This window comes from Micropterus salmoides, unplaced genomic scaffold, assembly GCF_014851395.1.
Source record: "Micropterus salmoides isolate LMB-PRFRI ecotype aquatic unplaced genomic scaffold, ASM1485139v1 Ms_hic_scaffold_10, whole genome shotgun sequence".
NCBI lineage: Eukaryota > Metazoa > Chordata > Actinopteri > Centrarchiformes > Centrarchidae > Micropterus > Micropterus salmoides.
Genome location: NW_024040041.1, coordinates 25,745,493 through 25,759,866, shown reverse-complemented (window position 1 = coordinate 25,759,866; position 14,374 = coordinate 25,745,493). Strand labels below are relative to the sequence as shown.

Genomic DNA, 14,374 nt, shown 5'->3' with positions numbered 1-14,374 from the left:
ATATCAACATTATGAAATTTAATTTGTGTGTTGAAACAAAGGCAATCTTCAAATTGATTCCAGTTATCTTGGATTTTCAAGGCAGCAGGTGAACATGCGTTTCCAACTAACTTGAAATGTCTTACAGTGTACTTTGTATCTTTGTGTACTGTGTGCTATGACAACTGCAATATCAGATACTGTGATTAATGTAGTCTTACTATGTGAATTAGAAAATGATTTGATCTTTGTAATTAAATTGGTCTGTCTGTCAGACTGACCTCAGTCATATTACACACATTCTTTGTAAGGTCAAGATGGGTCAAATCAACTATTCTAAATTATTTCATTTGGTATTGTTATTGTATTGCACTAGTTCCTTACTTACTAACATAAGATACTCCATTACAAGTGTAAAATTCTACTCAGGTAAAAGTACAGAAGTAGCCTACTTAAAGTATCATAGTAAGACTACTTGTTCCACAGAAAAATGGCCCCCATTATGGCTTACCTTTACATTACCTTTATTCATTTAGCTGACGCTTTTATCCAAAGCGACTTACAATTGCTAAGTGTGTTGGAGGTTGCACGCCTCTGGAGCAACTAGGGGTTAAATGTCTTGCTCAGGGACACATTGACAGGTGTGTCACAGTGGGGAATTGAACCCAGGTCTCTCACACCAAAGGCATTCATTATTATATATGGCATTATCAGATTGTTCCTGATGCAACAATGTGTAAGTAGCATGTTTGTTTGTAGCTGGATGAGGTGGAGTTAGGTTAAACAAACTACTTTAAGTTCACTTAGTTTTATCCAATGGTTCATAATTTAGGGTGTGGCCCCCTCCAAAGGATCAAAACTTATTTCTTAGGGGTTGAGGGAGGATAAATGGTGTAGGAGAGAAGAAAACAAAAAACTAGGCAATACAATTTTGTAGGCATATTACTTTTCTCTAACCTTTTCTATTTGTGAAAAACTTTTACTTACCCCTTTGGGCCTCCAGCAGTTTTAAATCTGAAACATGACAAGGGGCCCCAAGAAAACACTGGATTTTCACAAGCAAAAAAACATTAAATAAAATAAATTTAACAAGGCATTGTATTTTATTTTAGGTAAAATCTTATTTTGAAAAATAAACAATTGTCAGAAACAATAAATATAGTGGGGTAAAATACAATATTTCCCTCAGAAATTTAGTGGAGTAGAAGTAGGCTAAAATATAGGAAACTCAGCAAACATAGGCTACTTTGTTCAACCCCAGATCTGCAATCCAGCTTTGTGACTTGTACACTGTTGGAAAGAGGACTGATCTGTTCCAAGAGGTTGTTTTGCAGGGAAATCGGCTGGGACACCTGTAGGCTGTGTGTGAAGGCTACTTGTTATACGAAATGGCACAGCACTTGGTCGCCCCCTCGCGCCTTCATGACAAATGACACAATAGGTTGTAGTTTCACTTTTCTCCGATGGCTTGAAAAGTGTGACGGTCTGTGAAAGATAGCGAGAAACCGCCGAGAAACCTATGTAAGGTCAGTAATCATTAAGGATCTTAAAGATATCCAAAATATTTTGTGACAGATCGTAACAGCGTCGGGCATAAACAGAAGATCCGTCGATAGTGTGCTACGCAGATTGTCAGTTTAGATCTGTCTGATTTTTTTTCACTTCCTTGACACCCAGCTCTGCAATGTGGCTTTCCTTCTTGCCTCTGCATACATGTTTTTGACATCCTGTTGCGATAAAAACTCAACATTTTGCGCACATCTTGCTGGATGGCTGCAAATTACACCAGAAGAGTTTCAACATAATTGATAGTAGTCTTACTTTACAATTACATATTGTGTGTTCTAAAAGCAACATCTAAAGAAATGCTGTTTTGGGAGGCAATTTATTCTTTGTCAGTTAGTTCCCTACGCGATAGCAGAAAAATGTAGATGGGACAATCGGTACCTTAACATTTACTGTACATCTAGGCTATATTGTAGATTTAAAAGAAACGGAAGCAACACGTTTTCTTCAGCAATGCAGAGAAAATATGTAATTAGGTAAGGATTTAAGATAAGCAAATATCAGTCGCCATAGCTATGATACAAGGCCATAGCCTGTGTAAGGTATGTAAGTGTAAAAAAACAGCTTTAGGGGAATTGGAGAAGACACCTTAATAAATTTGAGCTTGACAATTATTTACTCAGAATTTTAACAAAAAAGGTATCTCTGTTAATGGATGTTGATGTAGTGTCCTAGTAACCCCCAATAGATGGTGTTATATTATCAAACATGTCTCCCTTTCTATTTGCAGGCTGGGGTTTGAATGGTTGTATTAACACATCCATGAAGAGCTGTTGTGTTTTGGCTTTTTGTCACCATGCTGTTGCTGTACATGCTCACCGTTTGTTTAGAGTCATGACATTTGTGTGTGACTGTCTTGCGCTTACTCTTAGGAGTATTGCTTTACAGCAGTGATTGTGTTTCTCCCAGCAGATGGCAGAGCCAGGAAGGACTGTGAGGGTGAGTGGTCTGCCCACAGACATTGAGAATGACAGACTGAAAGACAAGCTTTTTATCCACTTCCTGAGAGCCAAGAATGGAGGAGGGGAAATATCCTCTGTCAAGTTTGTCAAGGCAACGCCCGTCTCTGCCCTCATCACCTTCGAGGACAGTGAAGGTCCGTAGAGGGTCGGGTTCTGTGTATGTCTGTGCATATAAATTATATGGGAGAGAGATTTTTCTGAATAATTTATTGATTCTATTATGGAGACATGTTGGTGTGAAAATATTATTAACTATATTATTATATTAACAATCAGGTCTCACGATGCACCAGCAAACGCTTAATTAAGTTTCACCCTAAAGGCTCCAAAATGTTGTTGCAGTAATTTGCAAAGTATTAGTAAAGTATTGCACTACGTCAACTCTGCCACCATTGATTTACACTGTGCTGGAATGTTGGCTTGCAAGTCAGTGGAGTAGGCAATGGTAAAAGCACTTAGTCAGGATGCTGCACAGACTGAGATTGATTTCCCTCTGGCGACCCTTCTCACACAGTGGCACAGAGTGTTATTCACCACAGCGGGCACATTCTGGAAGTGGATGAGAAGAAATATAAAGTCATTGTAACTGAGTACCGTGAACGCCTGGACCCAAATGAGGTATATTTAACTAGAATGTTGGCAAATACGTCAACATATCCTGAATATACAGTAAAATCCATGAGTGTTTGTTGTCTCTTTTCTTCCATCATTATAGGTCATCTTAAGTTTATCAGCAACTGTCGACTATAACCAGCTTCCCGGGGGAATAAAGACATTGACAAGCCTTCAGAAGGGCCACCCTGATATCCAGATAAACTACGATGGTACTGAGACATTGTGCACATTGCATGGTGCCTATTCCAAAGTCCAAGCTGCCTTGGCACAACTACTTGGCCACACTGGAATCCCACAATCAGCAGAAAACAAAGACTCAGATCAACCTGCCACCACTGGCTACAGGTCTGTTCAGATAGCACAGAAGCCTCATATCCAGGAGTCAAAAGAACAAAAAGGAAAGGGTCACGGTGGCAGGCCTTCTGATGAGTACAACTCAGGCTCACATAGAGACCTGACACCTGGTGGTAATGGCCGGGAACATACTGGCCAGACAGAGGGTGCAGCTCTACAGCTTCCTGGGCATCCTACCATGCCAGAGGAGGACTTCTCATTAATTGTGGATGCTGACATGTTCCAGTATCTGCAGAAACACTGCAAAAATGAATACCAGGATATCCTTAGAAAGTATGGTGTTGATGTGGTGGATGTGACAAATCAGGGGTTGACTACTCTGTTTTTGCAGGTTGCAACAGAAGTTGGGGAGGCTGGTCGAGATAAGGAGTGCCTGAGGTTGGCAAGAAAGGCAATAAGTAGGCTTTACCAAGAGAATGAGACCAAGATTCGTCGAGCCCAGCTCCCTAAGCGTATCCTGTCCCCCAGGGGGGGACTGCAAAAGGCGTTGGAGGACTTGCGTCTCAGACAGCCCAAGCTTCTTATGAATGAAGATGATCAAAATATTTACATTATTGGGAGCAGTAGTGACATATCTGAAGCCAAGCAGTTTCTTCTCCTGGACCACAGCAAAGTGAGGGGTAAAAAAGAGGAAGTAGCCAGTCTCAGATTTCCTTCATATGATTCAGGTTCATCAACTCATGCTGATGAGCAGAGAGTCCCCCTCACCATTTCCTCCACTGTAGATTCTCTCGATGATGGAATAGGTCATCTGCTGAGGTCAGACGAGGATGAGAGTAAAGCTGATGGAGCCAGAAGGTATAAGCTAGCTGCTCGGTTTAAGGATTCAGGGCTGGCTGCATTATGCAGTCGACCAACTGAAATCACCTTACGAGGACTTTCATCTCCCCGTAGACAAACACGCCTTGGGCCAATGTTAGGGCATGATGTACTGTCAGAAACAGCAGACACTGCTAGTGAAAGAGTCTCCAGAGCATTAACCCAAAACACTGGAGAGGACATCTTGTTTAAGAGTGGAGATGCTTTGCCTTCAGCCACTTCTATGCAGAATAAAACCTTGAACTCACATTTAACTGACACTCGGCCGAAGAGTTTAACATCCCCCCTTAGCACAACTCAGTCCAGTTTGTCAGGAAATCCACTTCCACCTGCTGGGTCTGGATCCACCTTGAAGCGAGCCAGTAGTTTCTCAGGAACCCCGCAGCAGAAGCCCCAAGTTGTGGGTCAAAAGAGTCAAGATGACTCCAGCAAGTCCACAGTCAGAGCCAGGGGCAGGTCCTCTAGCTTCAGTACCCATACAGGGAGAGACAAGCGGGAAGTCTTTAGTGCAGAGATTAGAGTTTCCATTGTGATGTGGCAGCACATTAAAGAAGCCTACAGCACCCGGTTGGATGACCTGACTTCTGATGTCCAGTTGAAAGAAAACCGCTCAGAGAGTAGTGGTGAGCTGACTGTCACCTTAAGAGGGGCAAGCTCTTCCAAAGTGAGTTTAAGTCAGCAAGGTTTACAGAAGCTGGTTGATTCAGTTAATGTAGACTTTTCTGTGCAGGAGTTGTGTTTGTCAGAGCTGGGTATCACTGACAGAGCGGATGAAACCCTACAGGCTTGTTGCGCTGAGGTGCGCAGCCGGTTCAAGAAGGTTACCATCCAAATTTTAAATAGGAGTTTATATCTTCTTGGTCCAATGCAGTTGTGTTCTCAGGTACGTGCTTCACTGCAGGAGGTATTTTCTGGAGAGTTAGCCCAAATGCCTGAACAACAGGACTTCTCTTACCCCTCTACCTCCAACTGGAATCCATCCACATCCACAAGGAATGAGGACCAAACTACTAGTCTGCACTGTTACAGTAATCCTCAGGTGATGCTAGAGAGCCAAACAAGCAAAGCTGACGGAACTGGTGGTAGTCAGGAAAGGAGAACAAACCATAGAAGTGACTTGTATGAGCTTGTAAATGGATCTATTAGCCAACCCTTAGCGAGGAAAAATCCTGTCATTAAGGAGAAAGTGACAGTGGAGATGGATGGACGGAAGACTGAGACATATGTCAGCCACTCTAAAATTGGAAATAATAGAAGTGCAAGACATGTCAATGGTGTCGGGTCAACCTGTACCGATAAAGACATGGAGCTTCAGAAAGAGAGAACCGCACATTCTACCCGAAAGGACAGTATACAGCAAAGACAAACAGAGATCCAGGACACCCCAGAGGAATCCAGCTCAGGTGTGGGAGGCATCTGTGTGTGCGGGAAGAGTGAGAAGGGAATGATGAGAACTAAGTGTGGGGCTACCGTGTGCTCAAAGTGCCTGGACACCATACATGTGCACTGCAAAGTCTGTCATGAGACAGAGCCGACACCACGGGGCATCCAGGGCAAAATGAACCACGCTAAACTAAACATCAGCGTACCAGGTCACAACAAAGACCATGCTGTCAAGATCACTTACTGCATTCCTGATGGTATCCAAGGGGTGAGGGGCTTATTTTAAACATTTTCACTGATAATGTTTGTGTCTCATAGAGACCTTCCCAGAATGTACTGTGTGCCTATTAATCTTTAATCTTAGAAGAGATGACTAATGATATGGGCAAAACAGTGGCTGCTCAATTGATGTATTTTTACTGGTTACTGTACACCAGTTTCAGTGAAACATCAATTTGTTTTTCTAATGTTTTTTTGCTGATATCACTTCACAGAAAATGGTGATTCTGTGTAAGGCATTTATTACAGAGCAGTTATGTACAGGTACCCTTTTTTGTATTGTAGTTGACTCCTACACAATGTCAACAAGCATTTAGCTTAACTTAAGACCCTCCAGAAAAGCCTATATAGAGTACTAGAAAATGCACTGTGATATTGTAGTGTTAAGTAGGAAGTTACTGTTCTGTCAAGTGTCTCGATCCACCGTGTTATGGAACCACACTGTCAAATGTGATCAAAAGTAAAGTAGACTGCTGTCGCAGATTCTGAACTACTGTGCAGTTGTCCGCTAATGTGCTATGGTATCACATAGAGCTTTAATAACAAATTTGTTTACACCTGTAGTCTTTGTGTTCTGTCTTACCAGGAGGGCCACCCTTCTCCAGGAAAACCATTTCAAGGAGGGGTGTTTGAAGCCTTCCTTCCTGACTGCGAGAAGACGAGGAAGCTGCTGCCGAGGCTGGAGAAAGCCTTCAGGCAGGGACTCACCTTCACAGTGAGCAAAGAGACAGGGGCCAGGGTCATCTGGGACTGTATCCCACATAAAACCAGCATATCTGGAGGCAAATCAGGGTGGGTGAGGCCAGTGGGACTGTCTAACAGAGCTGTAGAATTAAAAGTCACACCGGTCCATGTATGTGAAATAAACAGTCTTCTTTTTGTCCCTCTCAGGAGCGGTTACCCAGATTCCAGTTACTTGACTCGCTTGTCTGAGATCTTGACGTCCCATGGGATTAAGGAGCCATCAGCCAAGTCTGAAGAATAAGCGCAATCTGAAGAGGGGTTCTTATGTAGTTTTATGTAAATATAAACATTTTATATTTTTTGTCGTTAGAGCCAGTTGCACTGTAATTGTATGGTGATTAGTACCAGGTTACATTATGTTTGAGCGAGTTCATGATTGATGTCTCAAAATGGAAATAGACATTTAAATATTTTTCAGATAATGGAGTTATAGCAGCCATTGCAGCTAATTCTGATTTTTTTAATTCAATAACTTGCCTCACCGTTGCTTTCAAAGGGGCAATGTGACCAACCATCGTTATCTTAATTATTTCACAAAGCATTCCTGAACATTTTCTTATTGTTTCAGTGTTAATTTGTAAAGAAATGCATACCATTCTGTGTAGTGTTCATAGCACTGTATAGTTATACATTTTATACCGTCCTGTGTAGTTTTAAGAATCTAGTTTAAAAACAAGCAGATATTTGTAGAATACTCATTAGGGAGTAAAATGATGACTTTGTAAAAATGTGTTTGTCTGTCTTCACTTCTTATTTAGAATGAAAGGCACAGAAATAATAAAGCACATCTCCTGACATTTTGTTATGCTTTTTTTATTAGTCCTGGAAAACATGTAAGGCATATGGTAACATTACACACTGAAGCGTTACAAGCTCTAGAGGCCATGTGGACAACATGGCACCACGCAGTAAACCCAGAGTCAAGCACAGAAGCAGCATCAATTCAAAGGGTTTAAAAAACAAAGTCGAGACTAGAAGAGTGTTTGCAACCAGGAAAAAAAAACAATACACAGAAGTACAGAGTAGAGGAGAACTAGCTTAGAAATCAACCTGTTGGGTATGCCTTGTAGAAAATGACCAGTGGTGACTGAACTCTAACAGGAGGTACGTAGTATGATGGATGTGAAGAGAGTTTCTGAAGCATTCCCAGAGAAAGGTTAAGGTGTATCATGAATGTACCAGCTGGCCATGACAGTGTCCATGCTGAATGTGAGGACAGGGAGTCAGGTGGCACAGGGGGCAGTGGATTGGCTTCAGTTGGCAACTTGACACTACTGGAAGGGCATTCTCCTCCCTCACACCACACCACTACATGACTACTAAACTATTGTGGAAAGAGACGGTGAGCTGTACATAAACACATGCCTTATTTTCTGGTTGACTAAACATGCATCCTAGTACTGTACATGACAAGCCCAGCCAGGTTGTACTTTCGTAGCATCTCTGCAATGTTGCTGTGATGTTGCTGCATTGCAATACCTTAAAAATTACTGCTAAAAAAACAATAGCTGCAGGCAGATGTGGTTGTTTGGGTTCTCAGTGTGGATGAGTGAACACAGTGGCTCTCAATATGGAAATAACCCACTGACAGAGCCCCTAGTTTTTGATTCAGAATACTAAAGCTTACAACAAACATGGATGGTGTGAAGGATAATTTGTGTGACAGTTTGTGCAGTGTACTCATTGAAACAGAATGAAGTGGTTTCTTACATGAAGAAAAAAACTGCAGTTTGGAATGACCTGAGAAACTATATAAAACAGAAAGGAAATTCACCTCAAATTGTGGATGCTTTTGAGGGACTTCAGCCATATAAGACAAGATAGATGGAATAGCTATTGGAACTACTACACTCATTGTCTTAGTGCATGTTTCAAACCCAAAACTATGAGTGTTTATTAGTAATATCAAATCTAAAACGGCAAATGTTCAGAAAATTTTCTTTTATTTTTACGTTGAAACACTGTTTTTCTCCTGTGCATCTCTGAGTTGCTAAGTACTCTTGCATAAGTGTCTGGAATGACTGGGAAACTATTTCAAGATGACATACACTGCAGCTTCACCATGGTGGAAGTGCTCTCAGGCAGCAGGCCACCCGCCCAACTGATTGAGTTCATCTCAAAGGCATCTTAGCTCAAAAGAACCAAGGGGAAAATGTTTCTAATGTGTTTTCCACATGCCGAAGAATGCATGCAATTTCAAATTCCAGATGTCAAAGTAATGTTTTATTTGCTATGAATGTGTATGGAAAGAGAAAGGGGTGATATGGAGAGGAGTTTTGGCTGGCTGCTGCTGCACTGCGACTCTTGCACCGGCCAAGATGCTCTGCGGATGCAGCACAGGAAAAGAAGAACGTCTCTAATAATCCTTGAGTGAACTGAGATCAGCTGTAAAGCGGAAATGTTGTGTCTGGGGTAGGCCAGGGCTGAGCTATGATCAGCCAATACGCTAGGGTTTTGTGCAGCTGTGTTACAGTATTGGCATCCCTGCACAGCTGTGTGAAAACATCTGCTCTCTCACTTGCTACAAGCCATTCTGAAACAAACTGAAAGGAATAGAAATCCATAGAGAAGAATACCACGGAGGTTTGGATCTGGAGGGATTTTGCAGATTTCTGTGAATCTTAATGTCTTTTGGTCGAGTTTTGAACCTTCAATGCACCATGTTCAGTTCCTTTTCACTGTGATACTAATATTATGATTGTAAACACTTAGGAGGAATCAACTTGTTGTGGTAGACATGATATGAGAGCTGGTAAAACACAGTGAAAAGGATAGAAATACGGAGGGTGGTGCCTCAGATTGAGGTAAGCTGTGCAAGGAGAGAGGCGCAGTGCAGGCCTACGCTTGAGCAAGACTGCAACCAATCAAAAACTACAAACTGTGTTAAACCTTTTGTAAACTGCAGCAAAAATTCTGTCAGCACCCATGAGCATTTGGGATAGAAATCTGTCACACTATGACGCCTCTTTTGCATTTTCAGCATTGATGGAAATGCATCCAAAAACGGAATTTTTCTTTATATTTTTTATGCACTGTTAATATTCAAAGCATTGACAGAGGAATATACATACAATTTGGCACACATGGTTTGGACCAACAGAAAAACTTTATCACATTTAAAAGGATTGCAGGTTGGCAGGTCCCCACATAAAGAGTATGAGCTTTGAACTTTAAACCCTTGGATAACAAAACAAACAAACAAACGGAAATATAAAGGTAAATTAAAATAACATATTAAGTAAAACATCCTTTTTTTAAATTTTACTGAAGCGTTTGTTTCTCACATGGCACTCAGAACAGAAGCACCTTCCACAGGTTCACAAAGGGAGCCCAGCAGATTAGAACAGAACACTAACCAGAGGCTGACAGGACACAGTCACTCCCCACACCAGCATGGCGGTCGCACTCCAGCCCAGTTCACTCTGCCCTGCTCCACATTTTACTTCCCACAGTCAAGGATGGATGAATGCTTTGATTTTAGCTGCCACCCAGGAGAAGTTGGCCCAGGCAGGGACTGGCAAGCTGAAAATGAGGGGGACCTTTAGATGAGTGTGTGTGTGTTTCTATGTGTGTGTGCCACCTGTGCTTTCAGTGAGCTTCAGCAGATACACTGGGAGTGGATGATGGGAAACAGGCTGTAAACCTGGAGCAGAATCAAAGCCTGCGTGGGACTGGAGTGCGACTGTCATGCTCGTAAGTGCATTAAGATCAGCGAGCAGAGTGCAAAATACTAATACCAACTGTCCTCATAACACAGGCCTCTTATCAGACAGGAGGGAGAGATAGAGTAAGAAGGGGGGTTTGGAGCTACATAATATGTAGCAGAGTAGTGTGAGGGGGAAATGTGGCAGGGGTGTAGGGTGGGTGCTTTTAAAACGACCTGAGGACACGCACATCTTCACACACAATGGCACACCACACACAGCACATGAGGGAGGCCACTCATGCTAACACAACAACTGTTTGTCTTTTATTTTTTTTCAAACATTTTGTTTTTGTTTTTTACAAAGTCACTAGTCACCATCTGAGTCTCAACACTGATGCCGGGCTCACAGACAGGCAGGCAGGTAGGCGGGCAGGTAGATAAATGTCATGTTAAATGTAAGGTTTAAAGTTGATATCCTCCTACATGAAAGATTTAGAGTCCACCCAGTGGGATTTGAGATGGGATAAAAAGGATTATTTCTTAATGGCATTTCACCAGTGAGGCAAAATTCATACTGGCCATTAGGGGGAGTGGTGCGCTTTTTTAGCCAACATACTGCTAATTGCACACATTGTCATTACTTGATTAGAATTTCAGACTGGTTTGAACACACCATTTGGTAGTGCAATACTAAAAACATTGAGAAGTGCTCCAACTCCTCATTTTATCATCTGAAATCCTTACTACATTTTACACCTGGTGAAATACTGGTCATCAGTAACCGACTCTTTGGCAAATATGGAGTTAGGGAGGCAGAAACGAGAGACACAGCGAGAGGGATTCAGAGAAACAGACCACAGTGCCATCTCTGACGAGCCTGACGCCTGTTGCTATGCCGACCATAGAGAGGGAAATGGAAAGAGGAGGGAGTGAGTGAGAGAGAGAGAGAGAGAGAGAGAGAGAGAGAGAGAGAGAGAGAGGAAGAGAGGGGAGGTATGTATGGACGCCAGCTTGAACTGAATTCTCCTTTCTCAGGTCAGGGTGATCGACAGGCCAGCGGTCGCTGTGAAAGGAGCAGAATGCCATGGAATGCCTCGAGGAGGATCAGAGAGGAAGAAAAGCCTGATCCAGAGGAAAAAGGACTGGTATTCACCTTCTTAACTTGCTCATTTCAGATGCTTCACTGTCTCAGCATGACAGTGCCTCTTTCATCACATTCAGAGTGTGTATGTTTGTGTGTGCATGTGTGCGTATTTGTGGCTTGTTTGAACAGAAACAAATTCTCTCTTAATTGGCACTGCGCACTTCTTGCCAACAGTTGGTCAGCTAGAAAAATCTGTAACTAAGGAGAGGGAAGCTGAGCAATGATTTCTGCCTCCCTATTCAACACCGCACAGAAAGGCTCATTATGAGGGAAATTCATATTCAGGCAAGTGCAAAACTGCAGTCACTATATTAACTTTACTTGGTGGGAATGCAAGCATTATGGAGCAGTTTCACTCGCCACTGATGAAGACTGATATAAGCTATATCCAAGCTAAGGACATATTAAATGATAACCAATGTTAGGCCTTGTACAATTAGCACAGTCGAGAAGTCAAACATCATGATCACAACCATGATGCAAATATCTCCTGGGGAGGTAGGGTGCATTAGCCAATCACAGGCATCTATGACTCATCCACAGTGACATAACTAAGCGTTGGACACTAAGAGAGCAACGTGTGGGTGGGTGTGGTTCTCTGTTTATCTGCTTGTCTTTGTGCCTGTCTGTGGGTCCGGCCCGTGGATGTGGTTGGGGTGGTGGTGGTGTGGGAGGTGGGAGGGGACTCAGCACAGTGAGGGGGAAGAGGAGGTGGCAGGTGGAAGTCAGAGCAGAACAATTTAGCACAGTGGGAGTTGAGGTGCAGGGGGGCATTGGGGTCGAGGGAGGGGCCGGAGTGCGAGCGGGGGTTGCGGTTGTCAAGGAAACAGTAATTTGCCCCAGGCCTGGACCATACCCACAATCCTCCACGGCTCTCTTGTTTCTGTCATTCCCAATAGGAAAAATCTTTCCCGTGTTGTGACTTTTGTTTTCTCAATCTCATAACGCAGAGGGATAAGTCGGGAGCTTACGAGGTGTTACAAGTGATTGGAATTTTTCTTTTAGAGTTAAAGGCAAGAAAATGGGATGAGATGGGAGGGGAGGTGGGTGGAGCCAGGCCTGAGTAATGACTGCCATTGAGGACTAAAGAGGGCGAGGCTGGGGGGAGGTGGAAGAGATGAAAGATCAACAGCGGTGTGATAATTTTGTAATGTACCCTTCTAACACCTTCCAATCTTGCCTACCCTCCAACCCCACCATCCCTCCCCATCCATCTCCATCCTTCCCCCCACCCCACCCTACCCCTCCATCCCACACCACAACCCCTGCTCCAAGGATACAAACTCCCTGGTGCTCTGCTCGACTATCCATCCCTCCCTCTCACTTTTCTTCCTTCTTGACCTCTTCCTTCTTCTCCTCCTCCTTCTTCTCCTCCTTCTTGGGCTCCTCTTTCTTCTTGTCATCCTTCTTCTCCTCCTTCTTGCCATCGTCCTTCTTCTTGTCATCCTTCTTCTTGTCATCCTTCTTCTTGTCCTCTTTCTTGTCCTCCTTCTTGGGCTCCTCCTTCTTCTCCTCCTCAGGCATTGGCTCTGTGGTGAGGATCACTTTGCCAATGTTGTTCCTCTCCTGCATCTTTCTCATGGCATCGCCCACCTGAAGGTGAGATGGAAGGACAAAAACCGTTACATATGGCAAGATGAAAGAGTGAGGGGTGAAAAGAGGGTAGAAACGAATTTAAATACACCTGCCATTGAGAAAAATACATTAAGTGTATGCAGTAGTAGTAGCTAGTTTCTCCTTCACCGACACACATCCCCAGCAATACGAGCCTCCTCACATCCTGTGCCTTTAATCTTTGTCTCTGTTTTGATACCACAGCCTAGAAACAAATTTTATAGGACTGCGCTTCTCCAATATCACTTTAATATGCAGTATATGAGAAACTACATTTGTTAGATGAGACTTTAATAACCTTTGAGGGGAAAATAAATTGTTGTAATAGCAAAATGCAAAGAAAAAAAGGATAACAAAATAAATGACGGAAATAACATCCTGTAAACAGATACTCTTGATATTAGAATTTAAGTATAAAGATAATGAAATGTTTAGTAGGTGAAAGATACACACATGAAGCAGAACATTATTCTTTTCGTGCATCATTTTGTCTAATATCCCAATGCTATGGAACAACACATTTACTTTAATTAGAAAATTATATAATTTCTACATTAAAACTTATGGACAGAAATGAGGGGGGATGAGGCAGATTCCCTGGAGAGTGAATGATGAATAGTGTAATGTCGAATCTGAGACCTTGGTTCCGTCCTTGTCTTGGTCGGGTGTAAATTCTAGTAAGTGCTTGACTTTAAATCTAATCAAAACTATTATGTCATAATTTTTGTAAAATTAAGTTGTGATGCTTTCTTTTCATTGTATTCATTTTCGTTGTAATCACTTCTTTTCCACTGATGGTAGAGGCCTCTGCAGGTAATTCAATCAATAAACCATGGCTATCTGACAGTGTTATGTCTCATTATTAAAAGATAGGTTCACATTTTTTTAAGTATGCCCCAAAGCAACACTCACAAACCCACATTACAATAAAATAGTTTTTGGTCATTGCACGTTGTACCTCCTCATCATACTGCCCATAAAGAGATCCTTTCCTGATGCGATTCCAGTGTGTTGGGACATAAAATCCATCGTCCTGTTCTGTGCAAAAATGCAGTATAAAGTTTAGCCTAAGATAACATGAGGCTTCAGCTGTCTTCCAAAATAACAGACTTTTAGTACATAGTTCCCTCTTTGTGTTATTATCCCTCCATTGCAGGACAGTGAGGAAACAATGTCCAGGGAAATAAAGAGGGGATTTTGCACTAAAAGTTTCAAATATTTGTGTAAATCAAACTAAAGCGTCATTAGTCTCAGCTAAACTTTAGAAGC

General features: G+C 42.4%; 2 protein-coding genes across 4 annotated transcripts in view; one reads left to right on the top strand and one right to left on the bottom strand.

The window, feature by feature from the left end:
* The first annotated feature begins 1,402 nt into the window (after positions 1–1,402).
* On the top strand, positions 1,403–7,498 carry si:busm1-163l24.3. Of its 3 annotated transcripts, none has more exons than XM_038704860.1 (6): positions 1,403–1,505; positions 2,458–2,641; positions 3,022–3,125; positions 3,223–5,946; positions 6,544–6,749; positions 6,849–7,498. In XM_038704860.1, exons 2-6 carry the CDS (start codon positions 2,458–2,460, stop codon positions 6,940–6,942), a joined length of 3,312 nt encoding a protein of 1,103 aa, XP_038560788.1. In that variant the 5' UTR covers positions 1,403–1,505; the 3' UTR covers positions 6,943–7,498. The 3 variants fall into 3 exon arrangements, with proteins under 3 accessions (XP_038560788.1, XP_038560795.1, XP_038560800.1); XM_038704867.1 differs by having other exon boundaries at positions 1,413–1,505; positions 2,455–2,641; XM_038704872.1 differs by having other exon boundaries at positions 1,426–1,500.
* The window catches only part of vat1 (vesicle amine transport 1), a 32,455-nt gene continuing 25,574 nt past the window's right edge, over positions 7,494–14,374 (bottom strand). Inside the window, exon 6 of the mRNA XM_038704879.1 lies at positions 7,494–13,084. Coding sequence (XP_038560807.1) covers positions 12,812–13,084 — 273 coding nt within the window. The 3' untranslated portion in view covers positions 7,494–12,811. The remainder of the gene's footprint in view (positions 13,085–14,374) is intronic.

What these genes read in the sequence shown, in the direction of transcription:
- si:busm1-163l24.3 (XM_038704860.1), top strand. Translation starts at nt 2,458, where the DNA reads ATGGCAGAGCCAGGAAGGACTGTGAGGGTGAGTGGTCTGCCCACAGAC. An exon ending in AACGCCTGGACCCAAATGAG is followed by an intron (nt 3,126 to 3,222) that starts GTATATTTAACT and finishes CCATCATTATAG; the next exon opens with GTCATCTTAAGTTTATCAGC. An exon ending in ATATCTGGAGGCAAATCAGG is followed by an intron (nt 6,750 to 6,848) that starts GTGGGTGAGGCC and finishes TGTCCCTCTCAG; the next exon opens with GAGCGGTTACCCAGATTCCA.